The 17,158-nt window shown below is 46.8% G+C and overlaps 1 protein-coding gene across 1 annotated transcript in view; it reads left to right on the top strand.

Annotated features, from left to right (window-relative positions):
• The first annotated feature begins 971 nt into the window (after positions 1 to 971).
• Positions 972 to 17,158, top strand: part of fgf22 (fibroblast growth factor 22) — a 31,090-nt gene continuing 14,903 nt past the window's right edge. The window contains exon 1 of the mRNA XM_088907779.1: positions 972 to 1,320. Within this exon, the coding sequence (XP_088763905.1) occupies positions 972 to 1,320 (349 nt within the window). The remainder of the gene's footprint in view (positions 1,321 to 17,158) is intronic.

Genomic DNA, 17,158 nt, shown 5'->3' with positions numbered 1-17,158 from the left:
AACAGAAACTGAGGTGTTGCATTTACGAGCTCTCGTTGGCAGCCAGCCGTGAAAAAATGAGTGCCAAAAATAGAAAAATAGCTGCTCTCCAGTGTGAGGATATCAAACAAATGATTAAAGAGAAAAAATCCAACCCCAACACAACACGATTGAAAAAAAAGGGCAAAGGAGAGGAAAAGGATGCAAGCTTATGAATGATTGAGGCCCCACCCCTCTCTTTCAACTCCTTAGACCCAAGCCCTGCCCAGGGTAAAATACAAGAGAGACCGGAGGCTGACAGGCAGAGAGAGAGAGAGAGAGAGGGAGAGGGACTTCACAGGAACCAGCAAGGACGATCCCTGGCTCTCCTTCCCTGCCGCACGAACACACAGGCACACTCACGCACGCTGGAAGCACACTCATTCACAGTTACTGGCAGGGCAGCCTCGTTCTCTCTGTTCCGCCTGGGCAATTGGAGAAAGGCACAGAGGGCAGACCTGCAAGGTGCACACCGGGGAAGAAGGAGGAGAGAGTGCCGAGGCAGTCCGAGGGGAGACAGTCCCGGTGGCAGGAGGGGAGCACTGAAGGAGAGAGCTGGGACTAAGGAGGACAGTCAAAAAGGAGGGAAGAAGAGCTTTAACGGATCCCAAAGTTTCAGCAATGGAATTACAAAGGACATAACTTCCAGGAACCGGAAAACTAGAGGCCAAACAGAAAGAGAGTGATAGAGAAACGTTAACCGGTGAATTGCCGCAGAGCAATATTAACCAAGAGGTGTGCCGGGTCGGGGGTGGGGTGGGGGGGCTTTGCTGCAGCCGAGGGTGGGAGCCCAGTTCCTCTTCCCCCTCCATGGCTCTGTAGAGCTCAGCTCAGGCGAGCTTGGCCCTGCCACCCTCGGGCGTGTGTTCAGTGGCCCCAGCCAGGCCAGCACCAGCAGCAGCAGCAGCATGCCCTGTGTGAGTGTCAGGAGCTCCCTGGGAGTGTGACCCACCATGTCCAAATGGATGACACCCGCTGCCGGTCTCTCTCCCACCCTTGCCACCTCCTCCCGGCCCCCGGCCCCCGGCGGCGCCCCCCTCCGCCTGGCCTGCTGCGTCCTGCTCCTGGTGGCCGGCGCGGCCTCGGGCAGGTGCCCCGGGGGGCTGGCGAGCGGCGGGCATGACCCCCTGCGGGCGCTGGAGGGGGCCAACTGCTCCTGGGCACTGGAGCGGCACACCCGCAGCTACAACCACCTGGAGGGCGACGTCAGGCTGCGGCGCCTGTACTCCGCCAACAAGTTCTTCCTGTGCATCGACAAGACGGGGAAGGTGGACGGTACCCGCAAGAAGAACTACCCTGACAGTGAGTACCATGCCAGCAAGGTCTGAACCTCGGCTCCTGAAAGCGTTTCCGAGGGCTGTGCTGTAGTTTCACTGGCTACGCAATTCGTGTTCTCGTTTTGAACTCCGCCGGCGCTTTGCATGTGCTTGGTGTTGCCTCTTTTGCAGGCGAGGGTGTACGACCGGCGCGGCGTGTCGTGCGTTCGAGTTAAAAACCGCGTGTGAAACTCTGAAGCTGTTTTCAAGTGAGAGAGGTGGGGTGTCAAGCGCTGCGCGTTGGTTAAGACTTGTAAAAAAAAAAAACTCGTAAAAAGGGTTAAAAAAAACAGAGTAAAGGTCAAAATTATTACAGGGATTAACCTTAAAGGTCCAAAAGGATGATGAAGTTGAAAGTCCCGGGTTTGTTGCAAGTAAGAGGGGTGCTTGAAACTTCGGTCATTTTTTACAACGGCCGCTGTTCCAGCTGGAAGCGCGGCTGCGCTTCAAGTGTTGCTGTCGGCAGCCCTGCCTCGGCGGCGTGATGGCTGGGCATGGCACACTTCATGAACTAAAAGACGGGACGGATTTCGCGAAAGCGGCTTTCCGAGTCTGTTGACAGGCGTTCCTGGCCAGGCACGAGGGCTGGTTTCATTTTTTGTCGGATAACCTAAAGTAGAACCAGGCGCGATTAGAATTTATTGCAGGGTGTCTCTGTACTGTCTATATACTATGAACTGTAAGGTTTACCTCCACTCCCCTGAAGTTTATCACAGATGATAAGTCACAGATTGACCAATAAACATGCCGGTTAGCATGCACGCACCCAACGGGTAGTAAATCGCTCTCCTCATGTCCTTTGCTGTGATTGTATTCCATCTATCGTTTGTTTGCTTTTTGTTTCCTTCACACAAAACACTAATTTATTGATAAGGACAAGGGATGCCCAAACTACAGACATCACCTTGCAGGTAAACAAACATGACAAAGCTCTTGAAGTTGCACAGGTGTTTCTTTCAGAATTCATTGTTTTATGTGTTTTATCACATAAACCCATAAATCCTGGGTCACCATGTTTCCCTACAGTTATGCTACTGTGAACATTACTGTGGCATGCCACTGTACCGACTCATAAATGCGGAGTGGCGTTCATTGAACCTCAGAGATGCCAGCAGCTATGTTTTCATCTGGAGAACTACACAGAAAGACTAAAAATGGCACTGTATGATCTTGGTCTCAGAGAAAGTAAAAGATGTTTTGAATTTGCTGTAGAGGGCTGTGAAGGGCAAGCATCTTATTGCTCTTATTGAGTGCCAAAAACTCCAATTCGGCAACAAAACTGAAAAATCTGTGCATGCTGGTGTTTAATCCTGCCACTGCTGTGCAAACAGGTTTTGGAATCCTGTGTGTCACTGCGGTTCCGTCAGAATGGCAGAGTGAGTCATGTTGGCTGTGGGTCACTTGTGCCACTCGTGCATTGGAACAGGGGTGTTCCCGATGGGAACTGATCGGAACACCGGCCTTGCGGAGGCGGGGGGTGGGGGGGGGGTGGAACGTGATCTGGAAAAGAAATCTGGGCAGGAGAGAGGGAGATTGTCAGAACTCCACCATAACAGGCAGTGATGGTGCTCAGGCAGCCTGTCCGGGCAGTGTGTGCGATGCTTTGCAGAAGGAGAGGATGGACACCTAGATCACCTTGAAAAAACCTGGGAATCGATGGTCATCCAGTGCTCGTTTCCACAGGCACGTGGCAAAAATCAAAATCACAGTCCAGCTGATTTTGTACTGGAATAACCAGCACTATCACAACTGAAGTACATGATCAAAATGAATTTGGCTTGATTTATAGGGATGGACAGTGACCAGATCAAGAAAGTGCTTCTTTAAAGCGAAGCACATCTTGGCACATTTCAAAGAGCTTTTGCTCCAGTGAAGTTTTTTTTCTTCTCCATGTTTCCTAAACTCCAGCAAACAAAGAGGCAGTTTTTAAGTGAATTGTTCCTGCTTTCAGTAGTTCAGTAGCTGTAGGGTTTAACACTTCCATTCACAAAATGAGGAGTGAATTTCACATGAGATGGGAAAGCTTAGGAAATGATCTTGTCATCAGAAACTGCCTAGACTGCAGAGAAACCGACATAGTCAATGCAACAGTTCTGTTTTCTGAAGCAATATTAACCTATTCCTTGCAGCGTGCCATTCCTGCAGATGTGGTTTACAAGTCAGGATGTGACTTAACTAGTCTTTGAAGTGCTCTGTGAGCATCTCAGACAACACTTTCACCTCGCAGTGTAGCCAGTATAAACAACCTGGTTCAAACTCCAAGGTCTTTCAATTAGATGAATCAGACAAACCGTGATGTTTCTGATGAGCAATGTAGCATGATGTATATATGAGTTCAAATGAGAGACAGTTCCAAATGCATATACAGTCCACCCGGCTCACTCACCCAGCCTCCACCTACCAGCACTGTAAGACAAAATCACTCACACACACACAGGCAGCCTCAGACTCACACACTGTCTGGGTCCAGAGAGTGTCCATTCCTGAGCCTCCCCCCCCCACTCTCTCACCCTCTCATGCTCTGTCGGCAGTCTCACCCCAGCAGTTTCGCTACGCCCAGCCTCCCCCCTGCCTGGGTCATTTTTTCCAGCCCACAGTCCCAGCCTCTCAGGTGCAAAAACAGTAGAAATTAGTCAACGGCCCTTTTCGCTAATTGACACTGGAAAAAACTGTATCAATCCCAACAGAGTCGTGTCTGGAACCTGCTGGGCGAAGGGGCTGGAGCTCTGCAGGAGGAGGGGGGTGTAGGCCTGCTTTAATGCGGATTTTCAAGAGACTTTTATAATAACAGTAATGACAATTAGTGAGTTAAACCGTTTTATAATAGATAACAATCTGCTGCGCTTTTCCGTAAGAGCTATAAATTATTCTTTATGTTTATTATTTTAATTGTTAATTAAACTTGATATGCAACCTGATATGGAACAGTCAACATGCTTCCGAAACACAGCTTAATCGTTTTTCTTCTGGTTTGTTTCTGCTGCTCTGCAAAAAAAGGTTTCTAATAAAGCCTAGTATACAATAGCTTTTAGCATATTGTCTGGGTTTCACTCATCATGCCAGAGTTGGGCGTTCTGCTTTTAACACAGTACATTAGATATCCATTATAAATAACACACACCAGTCTCCCACACTGTATAATGGCAATTCAAAATTAACTGAGGTGGTAGAGTAAAAACAAATACAAATGTGTCATTTTTTAACTCTTTTTTTTAATTTTATATCACAACCACTGTGCTTCCTATGGCTTGCCTGTCAGATGTTATTTACTGGCATTCATTTATGACAGAACTTTACTCTTTCGTCTTAACCCATATAGAGGTAGCCTCTCCCCCAGGCACACTTTTTAAAGACAGGACAGAACGATGACTTAAAGAGCAACAGCCCCCCCCCATGAAAAAAGTAAACACACACATCATTTCCTGTTCCAGGTCAGAGGTCATGTTCTGCTAATTAGACACACAGCGCACCACAGCAGCTGCTGTCATTGGAGCAGTCACAATATGATGGATTGCGCTGGCCAATTATTCAGTAAGGAAACAGCCATTAGGAGAAAAGGCAATCATAACACAATGTTTGGTGTTCCTCGCCTAGTTCCAGCTCAGTTCAGAATCTATTTTGGATGATTACTCTGGGCTAGGTTGTTTTCTTTTTTATTTTCATGCCTTGGGTCATCATGAAATATTGCTGGCAGCCTGGCCAACTTATGAGCAGTTTTACATCTTGATGAAAAAAGGACACACTGTTGAAACTAAGGGCGTGTGTGTGGCAGCAAAAATCAAAAGATTGACTGGGATCCAGGCTATGACACTGTATTCAACCTGAGGAAATAAGGTCATGAAAGCGAGTATAATCAGAGAAGCCATTTGCATTAAAATATTACTACTTTGCCATGTGCCAGGCATTTTATTTTTCTTCTCGTTTTTATTTTTCTTAAACTGTATTTATAGGAAGTTGTGTCATATTTGCTGTCTTTCCTCACCTTTTTTCTCTTAAAAATAAAGACCCCTGAGCTCCTGAGTGATTTTATGTTCTTATTTGGTTTGGAAGAGACCCAGTGGGGAAGAGAACCTTCCACCATTGCACAATTTGACGGAGAGCTGAGAAGGGAATCAGGGGGGCTGTGCAAACGCTGACGTCTGACTTTGCCTCACCAGTGTAGGACGCTGTCTGATGCCCCCTGTCTCTCGCAGCAATGTGGCATACACCGTGCAGAAGAATAACATGCAATTTGATTGAAATCTTCACATGGTCTTGTAGGTGTGTAATACAACTACGTGAAGTAAAAATAAAAATAATTATTATTATTACACTTATATAGCGCTTTTCTGGACACTCCGCTCAAAGCGCTTTACAGGTAATGGGGATCCCCTCCACACCCACCAGTGTGCAGCCCCACCTGGATGATGCGACGGCAGCCATAGTGCGCCAGAATGCTCACCACACCCCAGCTATAAGTGAGGAGGAGAGCAGAGTGATGTAGCCAATGGGAAATTTGGCCAGGACACCGGGGTTACACCCCTACTCTTTTCGAGAAACACCCTGGGATTTCTAAATGAACACAGAGAGTCAGGACCTTGGTTTTACGTCTCATCCGAAGGACGGCGCCTGTTTACAGTATAGTGTCCCCATCACTATACTGGGGCATTAGGACCCACACAGACTGCAGGGTGAGCGCCCCCTGCTGGCCCCACTAACACGTCTTCCAGCAGCAGCCTTAGTTTTTCCCAGGAGGTCTCCCCTCCAGGTACTGACCAGGCCATAGTGTTATGGTAGGAATGGCACTGCAAATATAAACAAAGTCTGTAATCATAGTCTTCACAGTTCTATAGGTTGCAACAGCTGGGCATCATGGCTGTACTGTATATAAAGATCTTTATTAGCCCCTTCAACATGGGTGAAAAGACCACAGTTCCTGTATCACTTAATGCATGTGTTCTAGCTCTTACAGAGAGGGAAGCACCACCGTCGCGCACTGCTGAAAGCAAACAGAAGGCAAAACACCCGAAACTGGCAACCCACTGAAGCCCAGCAGGTGTGAGCCTGGTCAGTACCTGGATGGGAGACCCCTGGGAAAGCTAAGGCTGCTGCTGGAAGAGGTGTGAGTGAGACCAGTAGGGGGTGCTCACCCTGCAGTCAGTGTCGGTCCTAATGCCCCAGTATAGTGACGGGGACACTATACTGTAAACAGGCGCCGTCCTGAGATGTAAAACCGAAGTCCTGACTCTCTGTGGTCATTAAAAATCCCAGGGCGTTTCTCGAAAAGAGTAGGGGTGTTACCCTGGCGTCCTGGACAAATTTCCCCCTGGCCTTTACCAGTCATGGCCTCCTAATAATCCCCATCTCTGAACTGGCTTCATCCCTCTGCTCTCCTCCCCACTGAGAGCTGGTGTGTGGGGAGCGGACTGGCGCATCATCCAGGTGGGGCTGCACACTGGTGGGTGTGGAGGGGATCCCCATGACCTGTACAGCGCTTTGAGTGGAGCGTCCAGAAAAGCGCTATAGAAGTGTAAGGAATTATTATTATTATTATTATAATGCGACTGCGATGCCGACAGAGGCTAGCAAACCAGAGCAGCCGCGTGCGTCCAGCGAGGAAATGTTAAAGGTTACGGCGAGGTGGCAGAGCGAAGGGTGATCCGGGGGGGGAGGGGGGGGGCGGCGACAGCGTCTTCACGGGTCCAAAGCCCCAGGAGACATCCCGGTCCCCCACTGGCAAAGAAAGGAGACCGTGGGGGCTCAATGGGTTTCACCAGTGAGGGCTTGCCAGGACGGGGAGGGGGGGGGAAATCCCACACATCCTGGCTCTTTAATCCTTCCGAACGAGCTCCACCAGCCTCGGCCGGAGTGGGAAAATAAGAAAATCGATCTCCTGCCAGCTGTTCCCCGCGGAAAAAAAACACACAGCATATACCCTGGGAATGAGGGCAAGTGTCCCCACTAATTAGGCTAACAGTTCTCTCATCAGATTGGCTTCTAACATCACAGCCTTGATATCATGAATGGCAGAAAGCGTAGCAATTAGCGGCTCCAGTCGGAGTCTGGCTCCAGCTCCCAGTTTTCCTCCTCTTCTTTGGCGTTTTCCCTTTTTCACTGGGTTCATCAGTAGGTTTATTGAGCTCGAAGCTGGCTCCAGCAGCCTGTCCCTTTCCTCGCGCCTGGCTGATCTGAACCGCTCTCAAAAGAAACATATCCAGCACGCCTTTTAAAAGCGCGGTAAACGATACCGACTACATTTACATCCACATTATTGTGTTAATCGCTGCAAGAAAGACTTTTGTTTTCTCCCCTTCGCCCGAGCTTTGGCAGCAAGATCAATGATCATAAATTAAGTTAGGGGACAACCCTGTCGATGCTTTTGAAATGGATACTTTTTTTTCTGATTGAATGCGTTTTTGGGTCAATATTCATTTAAGCTACATGGAGAAAAATCCATTTTTTTTTGGCTGACAGGTTCACAGGCACATACAGCTAGACAGACGGACGTTCCGAACGGACATTTTACAAGACGCATCAGCCAAGCTTTGCAGGTGGCAAGGGGTTTTTATTTTTTTTCAATAAGAGGTCATTAGCGCTGTCGTTCTTTTTCCTTTAAAAAATATCCATTAATTAAATCAGCTGGGAACCTTAGGCTTACTCATTTAGTGCACCATGTGCCTGGAATCATCCGCCAACTGAAATACTGTCATCACCACTCATTTCTGAGCCTGGAGCAGCACGGAGACCCGCAGCCGTGACCCTCCGACTTCACAGAGAGGGAGGAAAGGACAGATTGTACTCGGGATGACCGGACGAAAGGTCATACGACATCTAACTTTAAGACCAGGGCTTCCTCTTGAGTCCAGCCAGGACTATGAAGCAGGTCTCCATTAATCATTCACAGATTAAAGCCGGGGGAGAAATGGTTTAATTGGCCCAATTAAGCCAGGAATTAGTTGGGGAAGTCAGGACCTCTGGAGAGCTGAAATCCAACAGGACCTGCGATGCCTGAGGGATGAAAGCTGCAGACTTCTGGTTTTACAACTTCAGTTCCAAATTCTCTCTGGGAATAAGAATAATTATTGTAGCAGCATTTTTTTTAAGTTCTCGAGGTACCCCATCTTTCAAAGACATGCTGGACAGGTGGCCCTGCGTGTGTATGCCCTATGATAAGATCACTTTATTGGCCATATACAATTTCTTGCATTAGGAATTTGTCCTTTCGCATACCCCAGCTTGCTCTCCATGGGACACACAGACAGGGAGAGAAGCTGGGGGTCAGAGCGCAGGGTCAGCCTTTTATACGGCACCCCTGGAGCAGCTGGGGTTAAGGGCCTTGCTCAGGGGCCCAACGGAGTAGGATTCCTCTGCCAGATGCAGGATTTGAACCGGCAACCCTCCAGCCACAGGCACAGATCCTTAGCCACATTGCCACAGACATTGATAATCTGAGCAGGGGTCTTGTGTGTTACCGTATATTAAGAGCAATGCTACAATAAGCTATAAGACTCCAGGTGTTAGTGGCTTTGAGCTGCATGGCATAGGCGTGTCTTGATAATAGCGCAATTGTGTCTGAAATCGCACCGCTTATCCCAGAAGAAGCAAAAAAAACAATCACAGTGCCACACAGTAGCAGAAATCGTATGATGAAGTGAAGCCCCCCTGTCTTTGGGGGACCTCTGCCTGTGCCCCAGGGGTTCCAGGGGTGGTGAAGCCAGCTGCACCAGCCCAGCAGTCCTGCCCCCTGGGATGAACTCTCACTGACTTCTAAGCAGATCTATCGGGGGCCATTTAACATATGCATATGCATATTTTTTTGTGAAAAAGGGCCTTTTAAACACTTTGATGATGATTATAATGCCGAAATTTACAACTCCGCTGAACAGAAAAATGGGAAAGTTACAAAGGATTGGAGGGTTAACCTCAACACAGTGCAATGTGTAAATGCTTAGATAACTGCACAAGCTGTGAATACTTCTCTATTCCAGCTGTGGTAGCAGAATGAGTTTATGATCTAGGATAGAACAGAGCAGTTTGCCCCAATACCCCCAAATCTGGCCCACAGACCTAGGATGTGACTTCTCTAGAAATCGTAGCTCATTAAAAACTAAAAAAAGTCGGGAGGTCTGAAGCTCTTGTTTTGCACTGCAAAAAAAAGGGATTTGGTCAGATGCAGTGTGTGCCAACTGCCACCAAGAGCACTTCTTCAGGGAATTCCTCCAGGACAGGCATTCAAAATACCAATGAAGGCACAAAAAAGCTCCTGTTGTTCATGCAGTGAGTTTGTTATCCTTGGGCAATCGTGTTGCAAGACTCCCTAGGGAGCTAATGATATATAGGATTTCAAGCTTTCCTTCCATCCCAACTGCCGGAGCATCCCCTAAGCACAGGGGTGAAGCACAGGGAGCTTCTTGATCACATAAGCAGCCTCATAGCTTGACCAGGCTGTGCGTACCTGGTGCCTGCATCTGTCAGATCGTGTTGTCATCTAAACACATCTCGTGAGGCTCCTCAGACTGAAATAAACTGTAGAAGACGTGCCGTTTCTACCCCTTCTGTCTAATTACAACCAGACCAGGACCAGACCTTGCTTTTAGTAAGTCCAGATGATTCGAAGCAGGCCTGGAATGAGAGAGCCAAAAGGGTGGCCCAGGACGCGAGGAGGGGGGCGGGGAGAGGAGAGCCGAGCCGAGCAGGAGACAAACAGCCAACCCATTTGCTCAGGATGGCAACAGAAACCTTAGACAAATTAAGGCCCATCAGCTAGGCTGAGTCTCAACAGTTTCCTGCAGATCTTGTAGAAAATCTCTGACTGTACGTGTGCACTGAAAGAAAAATTGTCTGAATCATATTAAATATATTAAATCTGGTTGTCCACACAGGCACTCCAGACATATGCTAGGCCACATAAATTGCAAAACCAATGTATATTGTTTTAACTTTAAATATGATAAATACTATATTGTATAGTCTTTAAATGTAAAGTGGGTATCTAACTTGTGACAATCAGTGCTCAATGAGTCCAAAGACTATTTTTCCAAAAGAATAGATGACAATGGTTGGCAAAACAGGGCCTTATTGCAGTATGAAGGCGATGCACCTTTTTTGTGTTGCATCTACAATGCATGCCACTATGTCCTGCAAAGGATATTTCCCTTCAGTATGTCAGTGCTCGGGTGATATCGATCCTGGTTTGGCCTCTGAGGGTGGCAGTGGCTGTAGAAAGGTCACTAGCGTGTTCGACTGCCGGCTGTGAGACCCCCCCCCCCAACACACGCACACAGCACCTCTGCAGTGGATAATGTTGGGGTCACGGCCTCTCGGCAGTGAAGCCGGCCCTGGTTTCCCTGTCTGCCCGATTTCAATAATGGAAATCGAAGCAGCACGGGCCTATTGGGTGACCGCTGTAGAGTTCGGCTCGTCTGTGCCTTTTTCCTCCCTCCACATCTGCATTTCCATTTTTCCATTTCATTTTCATAACCCCCAGCCCTCCTTGAGCTCTGCGGTCCTGGCCGCTACCCTTCCGCACAGGGGATCTCAAGCTCAGGAATCCCAGGGAGAGAGCCGCTAACATGTGAAAGGAAGGATGACATCAGGAGATGGAAGAAGCCTTACACCTTTGATTCTTTCTGCTATATACGAAGAATATCTAGATTAATATAGAACATATAATAGGCAGTCTTAAAAGACAGATCCAACTCAAAACTCCTTTTCCAGTTCTTCAGATTATAGTTTTTTTTAGTGAGAGCTAAAAATCACAGAAAACAATATGGTGCCAAAAACACATTGAATGAATCCATTAGATTTTTGTTTGGAAGATATTCAGCTTGTTCCAGACACAAATTTGAAAACATCACTTTTACAAATTCCCCGTCTTAACGGGCAATGAGACCAAGGGAAACAGGAAATGTCAGAAACTGATGAAGACAGAAGATGAAACGTGTTATCTGGTCTGTTCACAGTGCAAAACCCAAAATATTTAGCTGCACCTTGCTGTGCCTCTGGACAGTTTCATTCCAGAGCCGAGAGAGGCAAGTCTGTCAATCTGACAGATCGACTTCCTGCACCTCCAAAATGCCTCTTTTGAGTTCTCCATGTTTGAAACGTATAGCAATTTCATTCCAAATAGCAATCAAAAGAAAAAAAAAAGCACTGAAACAGTCCACACAACCTTGCTTACAGCCTTCCTGTGTTTTTGTTTTTACTGTAAGAACTCTGGTTTCTGTTTTATCGCCAGAACTGTGTCTGGACAGGGGCATACCAGCTGCACACGCAAGTGTGCGCAATTTAGCGGCACTTGAAAATGACCTCAGATTTTTATCCCTGTCTTTTGATACTCGGCACAGGAAACGGCAGAAGCCGTGAGTCACAAAGCGCGCCGCTCGGATCTGCGCGGAACTATCTGTGAAGCCTTTGATGGCGCTCGCTCGTTAGGGATGTGATGCATGATTTGGAGGCATTTCTTTTCCCCTGATTAAAGAACCCCCTCCCCCCACCGACCACCACCAACCCTGTTTGGGCTGCGGCCTTTTTATGTATGCCACACAGGCTGAGAGAGATGACCCAGCCTGAGTTTCCCTGATGCTTTGCACCTTCCTGACCATGAGGGAGTTATACGGTACCTTATTTAAAAAAAGAAAAAGAAAATCATTATCTGGGTGAAGTTTGCTTGATGCTCATGCATGATTTTACATAAGAGAATGCTGAGTGACCCAGAAAGCACTTTGTGGGTGAAAAACACCACAGATGCATGTCAGTATTATGACTATATTTAAAGGTTACAGATTCTAGAGACTCTACTGTTTGGCTGCTGAGCAGTTTTCCACTGTGTTCACTGCAGATGCCCATTATACGAATGCTGCTGCTGCTGCCGCTGAGGTTTCCCCGAGAACAGTTTTGGCAAAGCGCGAGAGACAAGAGGTCATTTTTCGCTCCTCGCGAGATTTTGAACAACACCTGACAACACTGCAGGGTTTAAAGAATCAACCCAAACCTAATCCAAACCCTGTGTGTAAAACGGCATGGCTGCAAACAGTGTGTGAGACAAAACAGCGTTTGCTTCATTTATTTTATGACGCCCGCGCTCAGGTACAGAATGTAATCGAACTCCTCACTGCTGTGGCAGAGGGCTATAATTTCGGCGCAAAAAGACCTCTTTTTTGTTCCACTGTGTCACTGTGAAATGTATCTCAGACCTCAGTTGATTACACTCCGTTCAAACACAAAATGCAACTTAATTACCCTTCAACCTTAATCTTAGGACAGTGAAGGCCTGGCATCCTGACTTTCATCCCTACAGCTTCAGTATTCTGCTTAAATTCACACAGGGCACTGACAAGCACATGTGCCTTTATGCACAACTGTGGCCCGGAGTCTGCAATTTGCAAAAAAAGATATTGCTACTCTATAATCAGTCCAGAATAGAGCTAGCGGATACATTCCTTATCTTAACTAAATGTCCTACATGGAAAGGTTAAAGTAACCTTGTTATTCTTGAACAGAGACCTCTGGGAAGTGACTTTGGGGTCAGTAATGAATCATGAACCAGAGATCGCAAGAGAAAACTGGGTGGAAGCTCATTCAATCCTGAGACCAGGAAGCACTTCTTGCACACCGGGCTGTGGAAGTCAAGCTACTGAGCCCCCAGCCAAAGTTGATCCTCTTGCTTCTTCCCAAACACTGCCGGGTAAGATCCTTAAGGTGTAGTGCAACTCGTTGACCGGGGAGGAGAAAGTCTGACAGTTTTTATAAAAGAAAACACTGGACTGTGGCAAAAATCCCTCAACTGCTTGGATTTCTGTGCTTTCCAAAAGGGGCCGAGATGCAGAAAGAATCCACATTTTTGCTGAAGTACTGTATGGAAACTGGAAGACAGGGGAATAGAAACAGGACAAGGAAAAGCACTTTGGAAGACATCCTTCTATCCTGTCAGGGCCGGAGTATTCATTCTGAAATAGTCCCTCTGCCTGCCAGTGTGAATGCAATGTACTATGTAAGGGCTCTTTGCCTGTGTGACAGTCCACGGGCTCCCCTGCCTCATTCTTCTTCTTTCCAAAGGCCTCACCTCTTTCTGTCCTCCTCTTTCTGTCTGTCTCTGCATGGGAACTGGCCAAGCTGACCTGCCGCTTGCAGCAATAGTGGAATGGGCCACCTCTAACCTCCTGCACTGGCTGTGGGAAATCCCTTTTGATCTGCAGGCAGGGCTTGGCTAATGAAACACTTCCTCCACAGGGCCAGATTGTGCTGCCCCGAGGGGGGGCTCTGACAGCAGGACTGTGGGGAGGCGGGGGGTGGGGTTGGGGGGTAGTTAGTCTGCAGGCTAAAATAGCCAGGAACTGCTCTTTCCCATGAGCCCACTGAGAGATACGACCAGCCTGACTCTGAGAAGCATCTGTCTCAAGACATCCTAATCGTTATCAGTGCCCAGTGCCAGCTTGCTCCGTTTGCAGGTTTGTGGTATCTCTTTAGCCACAGTCTCCTCCTTTGTAAGCCCACCTGAACCGCTTTCCCCAGCTAGTGCTTCAACGATGAGCACGCACTTAGGAACAATTTCAAGGCCAGGTGAGCTGGTTGGGTTTTTATGATCACCTGGGCTTGTCCAAGGACAAACATTGCGCAAGACCCACCTCCGGTTCATTAAATACTGTGCTGAAAGGGATTGACAACTACCAGAAAAAAAACGTGCGATAACGTCCACCTACCATGTTACCACTGTAGTGCAGTGGGTGAATCTCTGGCCGTATAATTGGCAGCTTGTGGTGTTGAGATACTGCTATTATACTTTTGAGTCCAGTTGTTCTGGTCAGCCCAGCTGTGTAAATGGGGATTGGCATTGCTGGGGGAGCAACCGATGTGATGCCCCTTCCAGGGAGAAGGAGTCGCATGCCCTTTCGCCTTCTTAACATCACAGAAACCAGGATGAGCTCTGGCCCGATGGGTCTATGTGGCTCAGATACAGAAATGACCTGCCTAATTTGTTACCATCGAAAAACTATGAGGCAACAATTTGTAGAAACAGTGGAGGTGTTCTTTGACCCCAGCAGTTCGTGCCAAGTTTCACTACGAAGGGCTGCCAATGTTTCCTGCGGTCGGAGCCCGGAGCTGAAAGCCCCAGCAGACAGCCTGGGGGACAGGCCGCGATCGGAGAGAGGAGATTGACATGTTTGGCCGCAGATTAGGATCCCAAGAGGACAGATCAAAATCGCGGTGCCATTGTTTTTGTTATGATAAAGATTTTCCTTTCTGATCAAACCTGAACTTCCTGGAGCTGAATGGAAATGCATCCAAAAGATAACATGGAGACCATCTGAAACGGCCCACGGCTGTACCGCCGTACCACAGTGGTGCGTATCAGGATCTTATCATCATTGCTGATAAAATGAAAAATAAATGTTTGATTGCAGCAGAATAATCTGATAAAATGGCAAGGATTGTTTTAATTTTCTTAGGGCCGGAAACATGGTTTTCGTAACGCCTGGCTTTGTCTGAAAAGCTGTCAACACAAAATCCTGTCTGTGGGTACCAACAGGTACAGACTGGCTCTTTTCACACTTGAGAATGGCAGGCCTTACAGTGCAGAATGTCTACACAGAACATTTCTACACAATGTCTTTTCCATTTCTCCATAGGAGAAATTACTACCATTGAAAGCAAAGGAGGGAACAATGATTTTGACATTAAAGACTTTTTTTCCTCTTTTTTTTTGTTTAAAGTAGCCAGTTGATCCTGGATATCAATAAATAGGATGTGGTTATGTCGTGGGATGTCTTGCACGTTCACTTAATTAAACGTTATAATGTTTAATTAAGTGTTATTGTTCAGAGCTGTATTAAGCAGGAAACAGGCACCCAACATGAAACATACAGTACATATATACACAGACTCTCTGTTTGAAAATCTGTTTGATAATGTACCCATTTAATTAGACCTGAAACACAATTCATATGCTGGAAATGGCTCCTAAGAAGAGGACTGTACTTATTTGGGGGTTTTTATTTTACCATTGTGCTTTTGAGGTTTCACAACCGCCATCTTCCAATCAATGTTCCCTCTAAGCTGTGCTCGCGCGCAAACACAGGTTATGAAGTCAGCGCACATAGGAAATTGAACTGCGCACAAGAAATTGAATTCCAAAGAAACGCTGATGATAATAAAACACGTTAATTGAAAAATGCTATATTGACCACATGAGACTGGCTGCGAGAGGCCCAACTTGGCTGTGTGCGTTATTACTGCTACTCAACCATCGATATCTCTGCTCTCGTAGTCTCGTAGCTCCCTGCTCATGCTCGCTCCACACTCAGTCTCCATGACTGGGCTCGCTGAATCGCTGTCCCGGTCTTTTGGATCTCTATGCTTCTATGAGGATGACTTTATTACCAAAAAATAATTTTAGGTTTACAATTTTACATCCACGCAATTTAGTGCACACATGTTTTTGTCACTGGGAAAAAAAATTGCACAACTTGAAATTTGTGCGCACACCGACCATTAAATATTAGAGGGAACATTAGTTCCAATGCCCAGCATATTCTTCAGTGAGTGATGACGACAGAGAATAACAACAATACTCTCACAAAGGGTAATGTTCCGACTGCAAGAGCAATTCTGTCAGACAGGTGATTCATGTTAGTGTTTGAGATTTAGAAGGACCGGCAGGTGAATTCTCTGAAAAGCTGTTAAATTTTACTGGCTATGAAACTGTTGAAAAGGTGCTGGGGTTTTTTTTTTTTCAAAGAAGATGTTAAAACACAGAAAGCACATATGGAATCTATGAAAAAAAAAATCCTATAAATGAAGCTACAGGGACCTTCAGAACCAGACTTAGTGAGAGCTCAAGGACAATTTTCCAGACAGGTTCGGCTGTAATTTCCAGAGGTTTGACGTTATATATTCATAAAAAGAGTTAATTAACTTAGGCATCTTTCTTCACCAAGAACCTGTGAGACATTACTTGCTTATGTTTAACTGATTTGCCCGATGACAGTGGTTTATACAGCTTGGTTGTGTCTGCTATGTCTTTCCTAATGTGTTGAAAACAGTACGATATGCCTGGTGTGATTCTCTCTTATGACTCCAACTTGGAAGACTGAGGCACAGGCACCCACACACACACAAAAAAGTACCATTACCTGCAGGTTTCTAGCATTATTGCATCGTGGTGCTGTTGCATATTATCTGTGTTATGATTGGTCGTTCACGATAATCTCTGAATGTGCAAATGAGTCTCCAACTTCCCTCAGACCCTGCTTGACAAAGAAAAGAGGACTGAGCTTGCTGTCCGTCACTACCGCCCCCCAATGGTCACAGTGTGCGAGTACTCCCTGAAGGTGGACGCAGCGCAATTCAGACCCTGTCTGTTTCCAAAAACTATTCACGATGCACCTTCTGAGGGAGACTCTCTCCAAATGCCACCACAGGGCTAGAGGTCCAGTGGAAATGATGCCATATCAGACAATTTCCTTGTTATTGACAAACTGTATGTTTCATACAGTACCTCTGCCTTCACCTCATCAAAGTGCTTAACATCAGCTCCTGATGGTGCCTTGTATAGGATCCAAAATTCTGTAAACAAGCAGGAGATAAAATCCTTTTTTGCACAAATAGAACTGAACATCGTCAAGCTCCACACTGTGCTCAGCACAGCAGTGGTCGCCTGCTTCAGAAGATTGATTAGCATGACCTAATGGAATTCAGATCTACCTATAGTACTGTGTAATGGAACATACCTCTCTCAGTGCTACTGGCAAAGGCAGAGAACGCATGCATCTTGAATGATCCTTGAACAGGCAGCATACAGTATATCAACGTACAGCCATTTGATCTGACAGCAGGGTTTTCACAAA

The sequence above is a fragment of the Atractosteus spatula genome, chromosome 28, assembly GCF_055471065.1.
Source record: "Atractosteus spatula isolate fAtrSpa1 chromosome 28, fAtrSpa1.hap1, whole genome shotgun sequence".
NCBI classification, from domain to species: Eukaryota; Metazoa; Chordata; class Actinopteri; order Semionotiformes; family Lepisosteidae; genus Atractosteus; species Atractosteus spatula.
Note: the sequence above shows the minus strand (reverse complement) of the source record. Positions and strands in the feature narration are given on the sequence as shown.